Consider the following 14050-nt stretch of genomic DNA (forward strand, 5'->3'; position numbering starts at 1 on the left):
TGGCTGAACCATCATGAGCAGGGAGACCAACTCTGGGAAAAATACATACACCTTTTAGTTCAACCTCTGTGGAAAGGCAGTCCATGTAGTCATGTATGGATGTGAGAGTTGGACTATAAAGAAAGCTGAGCACCGAAGAATTGATGCTTTTGAATTATGGTGTTGGATGTTGGAGAAGACTCTTGAGAGTCCCTTGGACTGCAAGGAGATCCAACCAGTCCATCCTAAAGGAAATCAGTCCTGAATATTCATTGGAAGGACTGATGCTGAAGCTGAAACTCCAATACTCTGGCCACCTGATGCAAAGAACTGACTCATTTGAAAAGACCCTGATGCTGGAAAGATTGAAGGCAGGAGGAGAAGGGGACAACAGAGGATGAGATGGTTGGATGGCATCATCGACTCAATGGACATGAGTTTGAGTAAACTCCGGGAGTTGAGGGTGATGGACAGGGAGGCCTGGCGTGCTGCAGTCCATGGGGTCACAGAGAGTCGGACACGACTGAGCGACTGAACTGAACTGAGCTGTGGAAAGGTACTTTGTGATTCAGGTACTATGACATTCACAGTTTCAATTCTCACAAGCAACCCTGAGAGAGGGAGAAAGGGCTTTTATTACCAACTCCACGCCCAGGTGAGCCTGAGGCGGGGTGAGGTCTGTGCACTGGGTGGGTGGGAGGTCCCATCCAAGGCCCGTCAGAAGAGCACCGTGTCCTGGGCCACATGCTGGGTTTCAGTGAAGAACCCCTTCTGGCTCCAGAAGCAGGTAGTTTTGCAGGGTCTCCGGCAAGGGCAACAGAGGCACGAGGGAAAAGCACTTTCTGCCAAATGATTTCCGGATGGCGCAGCGGCAGAGATGCTGCAGACAGCGGGGCGTGTGCGCCAAGGCGAAGAGGGACCAGTAGAAAGCCTGGTGCATCTGAAAGAAGGCGGGGAGTGTCAGTCTGGGCAGGTGGAACCGGCACACTTCTTTCCTTTTTCCCAGAGAGAAGAGCCCTGATGGCATGGGGAATCCTTTCATGGCTACTGATGGCGTGTGTGTGTGCACGCGCGCGTGTAAGTCACTCTGTGTGTGTGTGTTTGTGTGTGTGTTAGTCGTTCAGTCGTGTCCGACTCTTTGCGACCCCGTGGACTGTAGCCCGCCAGGCTCCTCTGTCCATGGGATTCTCCAGGCAAGAATACTGGAGTGGGTTGCCATGCCCTCCTCCAGGGGATCTTCCCAACCCAGGGATCGAACCTGGGTCTCCTGCACTGCAGGCAGATTCTTTACCATCTGAACCACCAGATCCTAGCTAAAGCGGGTCTGGGCACTTTTCTGTAGGGTGGCTCCTGCCCAGTCAGAGGGAAGTCTGTTTTGGGTGATCTCAGATAATACAGGTCATCTCCTCGAATTCCTCATCTGCACAGGGGGCTTCCCAGGCGGCCCTAGTGGTAAAGAACCTGCTAAAGAACCCACCTGCCAATGCAGGAGACCTAAGAGATACAAGTTCGATCCCTGGGTCAGGAAGATCATCTGGAGGAGGGCATGGCCACCCACTCCAGTATTCTTGCCTGGAGAAGCCCATGGACAGGGGAGCCTGGTGGGCTACAGTCTATAGGGACATAGGGACGCACCGAGTCAGACATGGCTGCAGTGAATTAGCATGCATGTGTACAATCTGCACGGGACTCAAGTCAATAAAACATGAGGGGCCATTTTCTAGAGGCTTCTACACAAAAAAAGTTCCTTTCTTAACCAACAGTCACCTGTGGACTTTGTCATGTATGAATGCAGGGCCTGCAGCTGCCTCGGTCGTATGTCAGAGGTCGTATGAGATGTCAGAAGGTGAAGTGGACACACAGGCTTCTGGATCTCCGTGGCCCACCCTCCCTTGGACACTGGTTATGGAGCCCTGAGCTTCCTAAGCCAGGGTGGTCCTTGCAGCCCACAGCAGCCCAACCAGACCGGTGGGCTGAGTGAGGACTGAGCCTCCAGAAGAAAAACAGAAACACTCAGACATGCCCTGATTTGCCCTTCTCTTTCCTTCCCCAGATGTTTCATCCTTTCCTGAATATGAGCGCAAAACCCCAATGGAGAACGGAAGTAAGACGACAGTCTGTACTAACGGAGGAAGAGTGGGCCACCCCTCACCTGAAACACTTCTTCGGGGATCACCTCCTTCCAGGACTCAGAGACGCGGAGCTGAGGGTAGGAGTTGAAAAGAACCTCGATGACCGCAGGGACCGCGGCGCAGCTCTTCAGCACCTGGTTGGAAACAGTGGGAGGCACAGTTTGGGTGGGGTGGGTTTTGGGTCCAGGTGGGAAAGGCTGGGGAGCTGGGAGGGGCTGCCTGCGTCCCACTTCAGCCACTTCCTGGCTGTGTGAACTCTCGACCCTCCCAGGGAACAACAGCATCCCAGTAACATTACAGTAGGGTCGTGGTCGGGCCAGGAGTTCCCAGGAGGGATATGCTGATGCAGGCTCTCTGGTCTGGAGAGCTGTTCAGAGAAAAGGAATGGGAAAGGCTGGCGGTGCGGGCTGGGGGTTGGGAGGTGGGGAAGGAGTCTGTCTGCACAAGGATGGCGTTCCCAATTTCTGGCTTCAGTTTTCTGATGTGTCAGGAAGTTGGGGGAGAGGAGTTGCTTTGCTGTTGAATTTTTTTCTCCCCTTGGCCTTTCTGTTTTATTTTCATAGGTGGTCCCTACTGGCTGTGATTGTTTTCCTATTTGCAAATTCTGCAATTTAAGCCCATCAGCTTCGTCATAAAGATGGAAAGAGTGTTTGCTTTTTAAAAGTAGAACTCTTTTGTTGTCATCATGGAGAAGTCTGAAAGCACAGAAAAGTAGACGGAACAGTTTGTGTGCCCACCGTCAGCTCAGGGCCCATCCTGCCCTCGCCACGTTTCCAGGCCCCCTCCCTCAGGTTATTTTAAAACTCAGTGTAGCCTGCCATGTCATCTATAAACATTTGTGTGTGTCTTAAAGGACGTTTAGAAGAAACACAAATGCAGAATCATTGTAACAGCTGAGAAATTAACAATAGTTCCTTACTGCATGCATGCTAAGTCACTTCAGTCATGTCTGACTCTGTGTGACCCTATAGACTACAGCCTGCCAGGCTCCTCTGTCCATGGGATTCTCCAGGCAAGAATACTGGAGTGGGTTGCCATGGCCTCCTCCAGGGGATCTTCCCGACCCAGGGATCGAACCTGTATCCATCTCTCCTGCATTGACAGATGGATTCTTTACCACTAGTGCCACATGGGAAGCCGGTTTCTTAGTATCATCTAATATATACTCTGTTTAAATTCACAAATTTCTCTTAAATGCCATTGTATCAAAACAATCATTTGTTTGCTTGAATAAGAATTCAGATAAGACCAACACCTTTACATTGGTTGATGTGACATATTTTCAGATCTCTCTTTTTTGTTTTGTGTGATTTATTTGTTGAAGAAACTGGGTTATTTGTCCTGTGGAGTTTCTCACTGTTGGGATTTTGCTGATTGTATCCCTGTGGGATGCCGTTTTTTCTCTGCTTTCTGTAAATTAGTAGTTGGATTTAGAAGCTTGCTGGAATTTAGATTTGATTTTGGGGAAATCCCATGGACAGAGAAGCCTGGTGGGCTACAGGCCATGGAGTTGCAAAAGAGTCAAGACACAGCTTAGTGACTAAATAACAAGAGGGCAAATTCATTATTCTCTATTTCTGAGGTTTAGGATTTACCAAGTGCTGTGAAACTGTTCTGTTAAGTCTTGGTTGAGAAAACTGAGGTTAAGCAATTTTTTTCTGAGGTCAGGCATGAAATAACCACAGTAGACAACAGTCAGAACCAACTGCAAGCCTGACCAGCATCCTGCTCCCGGGGGCTCCTGAACACACTCAAGGCAGTTGCCCCTTTTACAACCTGCTTGGCTTCTTTCTGGGCTTCCCTGCTGGCTCAGTCAGTAAAGAATCTGCCTGCAATGCAGGAGAACCAGGTTCGATCCCTGGGTTGGGAAGATCCCCTGGAGGAGGAAATGGAAACCCACTCTAGTATTCTTGCCTAGGAAATCCCACTGACAGGAGCCTGGAGGGGTGCAGTCCATGGGGTGGCAAAAGTCAGCAGGACACAGTGTCTAAACCACTACCTAGCTTCTTTCAGATGTAACGCCCCTTTAAGATACAGAAACTGAAAGTGAAAGTGTCAGTCGCTCAATCGTGTCTGACTCTCTGCGACCCATGGACTGTAGCCCCGCCAGGCTCCTCTGTCCATGGGATTCTCCAGGCAAGAATACTGGAGTGGGTTGCCATTCCCTTCTCCAGGGGATCTTCCCGACCCAGGGATCGAACCTGGGTCTCCTGCATTGCAGGCAGATTCTTTACTGTCTGAGCCACAGGGAAGACCAAGCAAGATTCAAAAATTTCAGATTTCTCTTTTTCAGAGATAACACCTATCAACATTTTGTATATACTGAGGTTTTATGTATTTAGAAAGGAATTAGTATATATGACAAAATGAGCTAGTGATTTGCATATTATTTTGAAACTTGACTTTTCATCAAAATAGATTGTGAACAATTCAAAACTTACAAATGAGCATTTAAACATTATTTTTAGTGGCCATATAATATTGTATGAATGTATTATAATGAATTCAATGAATTAACTATTGTTAAGTTGAATCAATATTTTTTTATCTTAGCAACAATGAATACCTCTGAATATAAATCTGTGTCCAGCCATTCTTATTTAGATTGCTTATACTGAATTGCTGGAAGGAGAACTGCATGTCAATGACTGTGTATATTTTAAAGGTCTTAAAACATACTGCCAAACTGTAAGTGTCTAATTTGTTATCCTTTTTGAAGAATTGAGTATGAGAGGACCTCTTTCTTCCTACCCAGATCATCTCATTATTTAAATTTGATAGATACAAGTTGAAATATTTATTTTTGTCAACCATTTGTCTTTCTTTTATGAATTGCTAGATTATGTCTTTTGCTCATTTATTTCTATAGTGTGTTCTTTTTTTCCATTGTGAAAGTCGCTCAGTCGTGTCCGACTCTTTGCGACCGCATGGACTATACAGTCCATGGAATTCTCCAGGTCAGAATACTGGAGTGGGTAGCCTTTCCCTTCCCCAGGGGATCTTCCCAACGCAGGGAGCGAACCCAGGTCTCCTGCATTGCAGGCAGATTCTTCATCAGGTGAGCCACAAGGGAATCCCCGTTGATTTACAAGTATACTTTTTTTTTAAAAAATTAAGGTTATTTTTCAGGGCTTCCCTGGTGGCTCAGACGGTAAAATTAAGGTTATTTTTCAGACAGACAACAATATTTTATCCTCCTCAATATTAACATTTATTTTCCATGTCCTATTACATTGACTAGAGCTTTAAAAGTCAATGTTAAATAATAGTAATTGATAGCGGGCATCATCATGTTAGTCCTAAATTTAATAGGACGGTCTCTAATCTTTCACCGTAATCTTGGATAGTAGTTTCACATAAATTTTGTGTTGTTGTTCAGTTGCTAAGTTGTGTCTGACTCTTTGCAACCCCATGGACTGCAGCATGCCAGGCTTCCCTGTCCTTCACTATCTCCCAGAGTTTGCTCAGATTCATGTCCACTGAGTCAGTGATGCCATCCAACCATCTCATCCTCTGCTGCCTCCTTCTCCTTTTGTCTTCAGTCTTTCCCAGCATCAGGGTCTTTTCCAATGAGTTGGCTCTTCCCATCAGGTGGCCAAAGTACTGGAGCTTCAGCTTCAGCATCAGTCCTTCCAATGAGTATTCAGGGTTGATTTCCTTTAGAATTGACTGGTTTGATCTCCTTGCAGTCCAAGGGACTCTCAAGAGTCTTCTCCAGCACCACAATTCAAAAGCATCAATTCTTTGGTGCTCAGCCTTCTTTATGGTCCAACTCTCACATCCATACACGACAAATGGAAAAAACATAGCTTTGACTAAATGGACCTTTGTCAGCAAAGTGATGTCTCTGCTTTTTAATATGCTCTCTAGGTTTGTCATAGCTTTCCTTCCAAGGAGCAAGCATCTTTTAATTTCATGGCTGCAGTCACCATCTGCAGTGATTTTGGAACCCAAGAAAATAAAATCTGTCACTGCTTCCACTTTTCCCTTTCTATTTGCCATGAAGTAATGGCTTTAGTATAGTCAATGAAGCAGAAATAGATGCTTTTCTGGAACTCCCTTGCTTTCTGCATGATCCAACGAATGTTGGCAATTTGATCTTTTGTTCCTCTGCCTTTTCTAAACCCAGCTTGTAGTATCTGGAAGTTCTTGGTTCACATACTGCTGAAGCCTAGCTTGAAGGATTTTGATCATAACCTTTCTAGCATGTAAAATGAGCACAGTTCTATAGTAGTTGGAATATTCTTTGACTTCTTTGGGTTTGGAATGAAAACTGACCTTTTCTAGTCCTGTGGCCACTGCTGAGTTTTCCAAATTTGCTGACATATTGAGTGCAGCACTTTAACAGCATCATCTTTTAGGGTTTTAAATAGCTCAGCTGGAATTCCATCACCTCCACTAGCTTTGTTCGTAGTAATGCTTCCTAAGGCCCATTTGACTTCACACTCCAGGATGTCTGGCTGTAGGTAAGTGACTACACCACTGTGGTTATTTGGGTAATTAAGACCATTCTGTGTAATTCTTCTGTGTATTCCTGCCATCTCTTCTTAATCTCTTCTGCTTCTTTTAGGGCCTTACAGTTTCTGTTCAGTACCCAAGTACTGGTTTTTGAACTCTTATTGACTATAAGGAACATAGTTCCTTATAGTTCCATTTCTTCTAAGGAATTCTGGCCCACTGTAATAGATATAATGGTAATCTGAATTAAGTCTGCCCATTCCCGTCCATTTTAGTTCACTGATTCCTAAGATGTCAATGTTCAATCTTGCCATCTCCTGCTTGACCATGTCCAATTTACCTTGATTTGTGGACCTAACATTCCAGGTTCCTATGCAATATTGTTCTTTACAGCATTGGACTTTACTTTCACCACCAGACACATCCACAACTGAGCATCATTTCTGCTTTGGCCCAGCTGCTTCATTCTTTCTGGAGCTATTAGTAATTGCCCTCTGCTCTTCCCCAGTAGCATATTGGACACCTTCCCACTTGGGGGCTTATCTTCTGGTGTTATATCTTTGCCTTTTCATGCTGTTCATGGGGTTCTCCAGGCAAGAATACTGGAGTGGGTTCCCTCCTCTAGTGGGCCACATTTTGTCAGAACTCTCCACCACCTGTCTCCATGACCTATCCGTCTTGGGTATCCTTGCACGGCATGGCTCATAGCTTCCTCGAGTTATGTAAGCCTGTCTGCCATGGCACAGAGAAGGCAATGGCACCCCACTCCAGTGCTCTTGCCTGGAAAATCCCACGGACGGAGGAGCCTGGTGGGCTGCAGTCCATGGGGTCGCAAAGAGTCGGACACGACTGAGCGACTTCACTTTCCCTTTTCAACTTTCATGCATTGGAGAAGGAAATGGCAACCCACTCCAGTGTTCTTGCCTGGAGAATCCCAGGGACGGCAGAGCCTGGTGGGCTGCCGTCTGTGGGGTCGCACAGAGTCGGACACGACTGAAGCGACTTAGCAGCAGCAGCAGTTGCCATGGCAAGGCTGCGATCCATGAAGGGGATAAATACTTTGTTCTAAGTTAAGGAAATATCTTTGTATTATAGATTTATGATTTAAGTTTTAACATTTATGTTAAGTTTTAACATTTTCTAGCCAAGTCACTACAAAAAGATGATCCAGTACTGCCCTATTTTTTGTTTCATAAAACAGTCTCTGTTTGGCTGGTCTTCTGAATAGAATGGTAGATTCAATTTGTTAAGATATTTTTCATCTTTTAATAAATAAGTTTGGTTTACAGTTTTAGCTTTTTGAGCTATTAACATTACTGTCTGTTTTAATGTCACTCAAGTGTTAACTCAGTAAAACTGAGACGATTTCTATCTTTTTAATACTTTGGGAGGTTTTGAAAAGTTTATCATTATAGCAAATAAGAAAGCATGATGGACTTTGCAATTGAACCTTTAGCTGCAGGTGATGATATTTTCAATTTTTTCACAGTTACCGGCATATTTTATTTTGATTTATTTTTGGCTTAATTTTGTTCATCTATATTTTCCTAGAAAAAGAAATTCAGCATTGCATGTGTACTGGTCAGGGTTGTAACAGCAAACAGGGCACATTTAAGGTAGGATTATTCCAGGAGGGTTTTGATACGGGGCTTGTTGAGCCAGGTGTGTGTGCAGAATAACCACGAGGAACAGTGCGCTGATACAGAGCTGGCAGTGGTGCTGATTCCCGCCCCTGGGCCTGCGGGGTGAGAGAATGGAGTGGGGTGTCTTACCAGGAGCAGAGATCTCTGGCTAGGGACACTCACACCAACTTCAAGCTGAGAGGGTACCTAGTGAACACACCCTTTGACCTCGTTCTCCTTCCTCCCCGGCTTCTGGGACACTGCCCTGTAGAGAGCCAGGAGACTTGCAGATGGGTCCATGCAGGTGGAGAACAAATTTGGATGGGGGCAGTTATCTGCACTGTATCTAGGAATAAGCACCCTTTCTCATTTGAAATTCACTGTGATTGTCTCTGCACTTGTTTTGCATATTTAATGTCTTGCTGGAATTCTATTTTAATTATTTTTTTTTGTCAAGAAATCAGCTATTGGATTTCTTTGATCAATTCTCTTTAAAAATATTCCAATCCATTAATTTTTGCCTTCATCTTATTAATCCTTTTCTCCTTTTCTCTTCCTAGCTCATTGGATTGACTGCTCAATTAACTTGGCAATATGTTTTTCCTTCAGTTCAGTTCAATCGCTGTGTGTCCGACTCTTTGCGACCCCATGGACTGCAGCATGCCAGGCTTCCCTGTCCATCACCAACTCCTGGAGCTTACTCAAACTCATGTCCATTGAGTTGGTGATGCCATCCAACCATCTCATCCTCTGTCATCCCCTTCTCCTCCTGCCTTCAATCTTTCCCAGCATCAGGGTCTTTTCCAAGGAGTCAGTTCTTCGCATCAGGTGGCCAAAGTATTGGAGTTTCAGCTTCAGCATCAGTCCTTCCAATGAATATTCAGGATTGATCTCCTTTAGGATGGACTGGTTGGATCTCCTTGCTGTCCAAGGGACTCTCAAGAGTCTTCTCCAACACCACAGTTCAAAGCATCAATTCTTCGGCACTCAGCTTTCTTTATAGTTCAACTCTCACATCCATACATGACCACTGGGAAAACCATAGCTTTGAGTAGATGGACCTTTGTTGGCAAAGTAATATCTCTGCTTTTTAATATGCTGTCTAGGCTGGTCATAGCTTTTCTTCAATTCTTGGGTCTGAAAGATCCAGTAAAGAAGGGATAGGTTACTCACTCCAGTATTCTTGGGCTTCCCTTGTGGCTTCCCTGCAATGTTTTTCCTTAAGTCACAATAAAAGTGATTTTTTAAGTGCTGTGCATCTTCCTTTGAACAGAGGTGTGGTCAGAGCCATTTGTTTCGAGTCACAGGTTGTCACTGTCTTTCTTTCTTGGTCTGCAGTTAAGTAACTCTTGATGCCATATTCATTTGGGAGTGTGCAATGAAATTTTTAAAAAGTTAAATTGTTTTTAAGAATTAACTTTTGCTATTAATTTTTTGGTGTATTATATTACAGCTTTAAATATGTCTGATTTTGGAGTATTAGTATTGTATTCTGTTTGCGTGGCTCGAAGTTCAACATGTATATTCACCTGTATGATTTGAAGCTGTTAAATATTTTTTCCCATTTCATCTATGGAAAAGACTGAAATATGAATTAAAAATCATCTAGAATTATTATTTTTCAGTTAGCTTCTCCATTTTAACATAATGTTTTTTGGCATGTAAGGTTCTTAACGATTATCTCTTCACTACTGACTGTGGAGTGAAGTGAAAGTTGCTCAGTCGTGTCCGACTCTTTGTGACCCCATGGACTATACAGTCCATGGAATTCTCCAGGTCAGAATACTGGAGTGGGTAGCCTTTCCCTTCTCCAGGGGATCTTCCCAACCCAGGAGTTGAACCCAGGTCTCCCGCATTGCAGGTGGATTCTTTACCAGCTGAGCCACAGGGAAGCCCAACAGTACTGGAGTGGATAGCCTATCTTGTCTCCAGATCTTCCCGAATCAGGAATCAAACCGGGGTCTCCTGCATCGCAGGCAGATTCTTTACCAACTGAGCTATCAGGGAACTATGGACTGTGTCCTTTATCAGTGTCAAGTGAGTCTTTTCTTCTTATTTTGTGCATTTCCCTGGAATTCTGTACTTCATATGATCAGTGATCATTTTATTTTCAGTTCTTGCTAGAATTGCCTCTGCTGCTGCTGCTGCTAAATCGCTCAGCCGTGTCTGACTCTGTATGACCTCATGGACTGCGGCCCACCAGGCTCCTCTGTCCATTGGATTCTCCAGGCGAGAATACTGGAGCGGGTTGCCACTTCCTTCTCCAAGAATTGCCTCTGCCTACTCTTTAATTATAACCTTTTGTTTCATGTGATTTTAGTGTTTGAGAGTCTCTATATTGGTAATAGGGTAGCTTAAAAAAAGCTCATGGGGCTTCCCAGGTGGTGCTAATGATAAAGAATCTGCCTGCCAATGCAGGAGATGCAAGAGACTCAGGTTCTGTCCCTGGGGGTCGGGAAGATCCCCTGGAGGAGGGCATGGCAACTCACTCCAGTATTATTGCATAGAAAATTCCATGAACAGAGGACTGGTTCAAAATTGGGAAGGGAGTACGACAAGACTGTATATTGTCACTCTGCTTATTAAACTTCTATGCAGAGTACGTCATGAAATAATGGGCTGGATGAATCATAAGCTGTAATCAAGACTGCTGAGAAATAGCAACGACCTCAGATATGCAGATGATGCTACTTTAACAGCACAAAGTGAAGAGGAACTAAAGAGCCTCTTGATGACAGTGAAAGAGGAGAGTGAAAAAGCTGGCTTGAAACTCAACATTCAAAAAACTAAGATCATGGCATCCAGTCCCATCACTTCATGGCAAATAGAAGGGGAAAAAGTGGAAGCAGTGACAGATTTTATTTTCTTGGGCTCCAAAATCACTGTGGACAGTGACTGCAGCCATGAAATTAAAAGACACTTGCTCTTTGGAAGGAAAGCTATGACAAACCTAGACAGTGTATTAAAAAGCAGAGACATCACTTTGCCAACAAAGGTCCATATAGTCAAAGCTATGGTTTTTCCAGTAGTCATGTATGGATGTGAGAGTTGGACCATAAAGAAGGCTGAGCGCTGAAGAATTGATGCTTTTGAACTGTGGTGTTGGAGAAGACTCTTGAGAGTCCCTTGGACTGCAAGGAGATCAAACCAGTCAATCCTAAAGGAAATCAACCCTGAATATTCATTGGAAGGACTGATGCTGAAGCTGAAGCTCCAATCCTTTGGCCACCTGATGTGAAGAGCCGACTTATTGGAAAAGACCCTGATGCTGGAAGACACCTTGATGATGGGAAAGACCAAAGGCAATGGGAGAAGAGGGCAAAGGAGGATGAGGAGGTTGGCTGGCATCCCTGACTCCATGAATGTGAGTTTGAGCAAACTCTGGGAGATGGTGAAGGACAGGGAAGCCTGGTGTGCTGCAGTCCATGGGGCTGCAAAGAGTCGGACACGACTTAGTGACTGAACAACAACAACAAGAAATTCACATTTATTGTTATAATCTATCTTGTCTTATTTCTATCTCATTTTAATCTGTATGATTTTTTATGCTTCTTGTTTCCTTTGTTGCCTGCTTTCTCTTATACAGGTTTGTATTTTCTTTGTATTTATCTTTTATATTTTGGAATTCTGTATTCTCATTTAAGATTTTACTAGTGTTACCTTCAAATAAAAAAAAATAACCTATATTTCTCTGAACATCTAAATAGCATCTTTTGTGTTCTAGATGTGCCATGATCCCTTCTCTGATGTCTCCCTCTCTTAACTAATCCTTCTCTCTCCTTAATAATACCTGGTTTGTGTTCCAGATTATAATTAGTGCAAGCTCTTATTTTAAGTATCTCCTTCAGAAATAATTTTCGGTAGTTGCATTTAGTTTTGCCAACTGCCTTACAATTATTTAAGTTTTCTTTATTTTAACCAGATTGTTTAAGCCATTCGTTCCACAGATATTTATCAAGTTCCTAGGAAATGCAACCCACTCCAGTATTCTTGCCTGGGACATCCCATGGACAGAGGAGCCTGGTGGGCTACAGTTCACGGGGTCACAAAGAGTCGGACACGACTGAGTGAATTCACTTCACTTCACTAGCAGTTAGAGACTGTGTTATGTTTGTGTGATACAAAGGCAAGCCCTGACTTCACAGAATTTTACAGTCCCAAACAACACAGCCTCATAATAATAATAGTAATAGTAGTAGTAGTAATAATAAATATGTAGGTGCCACAGTACTCTGGTGGAGGTAATAGTACCAGGTGCTAGACATGACACCTGAGTCAGACCTAGATTTGCAATGGCGTGGTGAGTTGGTCAAGAAAAGATTTCTGGAGGATGTGAAATTCAAGCTACAACACGGAACGGGAGTTCCAAAAGATGCAGAGAGTTCTGAGGACTAGGATGTTCAAGGTATAGAAAAGAATTCTCAAACATGGGAGGTGAGAGGGGACAGAAAGTGCTGGTTGTGGGACTTCGTTGGTGGCGCAGTAGATGAAAGTCTGCCTGCCGATGCAGGAGACACGGGTTCTATCCCTGGCCAGGCAGATCCCGTGCCGTGGAGCGACTCAGCCCATGTGCCACAACTGCTGCAGCCCAAGGTCCCTGGAGCTCCTGCCCCCCAACAAAAGACCCACTGCAGTGTGAAGCCCACACATCACAGTGAAGAGTAGCCCCCGACTGCTGCAACTAGAGCAATTCTCACAAAGCAACGAAGACCCAACGCAGCCAAATATAAGCAAATAAATGAAATTATACAGATATAAAAAATATTGACTGTGATGTGAGGTTTGACATGGGGGGTGGGGTGGGTAGTGAGACTTGAGACCGGAGAGGACAGCAGGTCAGAGCCGGAAGAGTGTTGTCGGCCACGATAAGAAGCTGGACTTTATCTTCAGGGTGCCGGAAAGCCCTTGAAGGGTGATGAGTGGCGAAGTGACAGGGTCAGATTTTAATTTAGAACTATCACCATGGCTACAGTGTTGAGAAGAGTTCCACAGGGCCATATTGGAAGCAGAGTGTTGGGTTATGAGGATATTTTTGCAATCCAGGGGAGAGATGCATGCATGCTCGGTCGCTCAGTCGTGTCTGACTCTCTGCAACGCCATGGACCGCAGCCCACCAGGCTCCTCTGTCCATGGGATTCTCCAGGCAATACTGAAGTGGGTAGCCATTTGCCCTTTCAGGGGATCTTCTCAACCCAGGGATCAAAACAGGGTCTCTTACGTCTTCTGCGTTGATAGGTGGATTCTTTACCACTGAGATGGTGGTGGCCTAAACTCAGCTGGTGGCAGGCCGGATGGAAAAAGACGACTGAGAGATATTTAAGAGGTTGAGTTGAGAGAATCTGCAGGCTGAGTTTCCCATTCCTGAGACAGTCTTTCCCCATCATCTCTTGGTCAGCTGGAGTACCCTCGTTCCATTTGGTCTTCAGCCTCCCCTACCCCCACCCCATCAGCCCTTGCCAAGAGCACCCCTGAGCTGGCTGCACCTGGTGGTCAAGGCTCTGCCCCGCCTGGGGCTGTATCAGCACCTCTGACATAGCTAACCGCATCTTCCACTTGGATACGTTCTTCCCTTGGCTTCCGGAAGCCACGCGTCCATTCCTTCACCACCCACCTGCTGCTCTCAGTCTCCTCTGCTGCTCTCTCGCCTACGCGTCTTCTCGTGTTGGGATGGCCTTGGATTCAGTCCTCATTCCTCCTCTCTGTTCGCTCTCCCCCCCTGGTGACCTCATTCAATGTCCTGACTTCAGACACCATCCAGAGGCCACCAACCTTCCAAAGTCTGTCTCCAGGTTGGTCAGACTTCCCTCCCAACCTCCAGGTTTGAATATCCAATTGCTTCCTTGCTCCTTGTGGCTGGCT

The 14050-nt window shown here is 45.0% G+C and overlaps 1 protein-coding gene across 1 annotated transcript in view; it reads right to left on the reverse strand.

The window, feature by feature from the left end:
- Positions 1–589: 589 nt before the first annotated feature.
- The window catches only part of ASB18 (ankyrin repeat and SOCS box containing 18), a 99288-nt gene continuing 85827 nt past the window's right edge, over positions 590–14050 (reverse strand). Inside the window, exons 7-8 of the mRNA XM_020905505.2 lie at positions 2132–2245; positions 590–919 (exon numbers count right to left, since the gene is read on the reverse strand). Of these exons, the coding sequence (XP_020761164.2) occupies positions 734–919; positions 2132–2245 (300 nt within the window). The 3' untranslated portion in view covers positions 590–733. The remainder of the gene's footprint in view (positions 920–2131; positions 2246–14050) is intronic.

This window comes from Odocoileus virginianus, unplaced genomic scaffold (genome assembly GCF_023699985.2).
Source record: "Odocoileus virginianus isolate 20LAN1187 ecotype Illinois unplaced genomic scaffold, Ovbor_1.2 Unplaced_Contig_4, whole genome shotgun sequence".
Classification (NCBI taxonomy): Eukaryota; Metazoa; Chordata; class Mammalia; order Artiodactyla; family Cervidae; genus Odocoileus; species Odocoileus virginianus.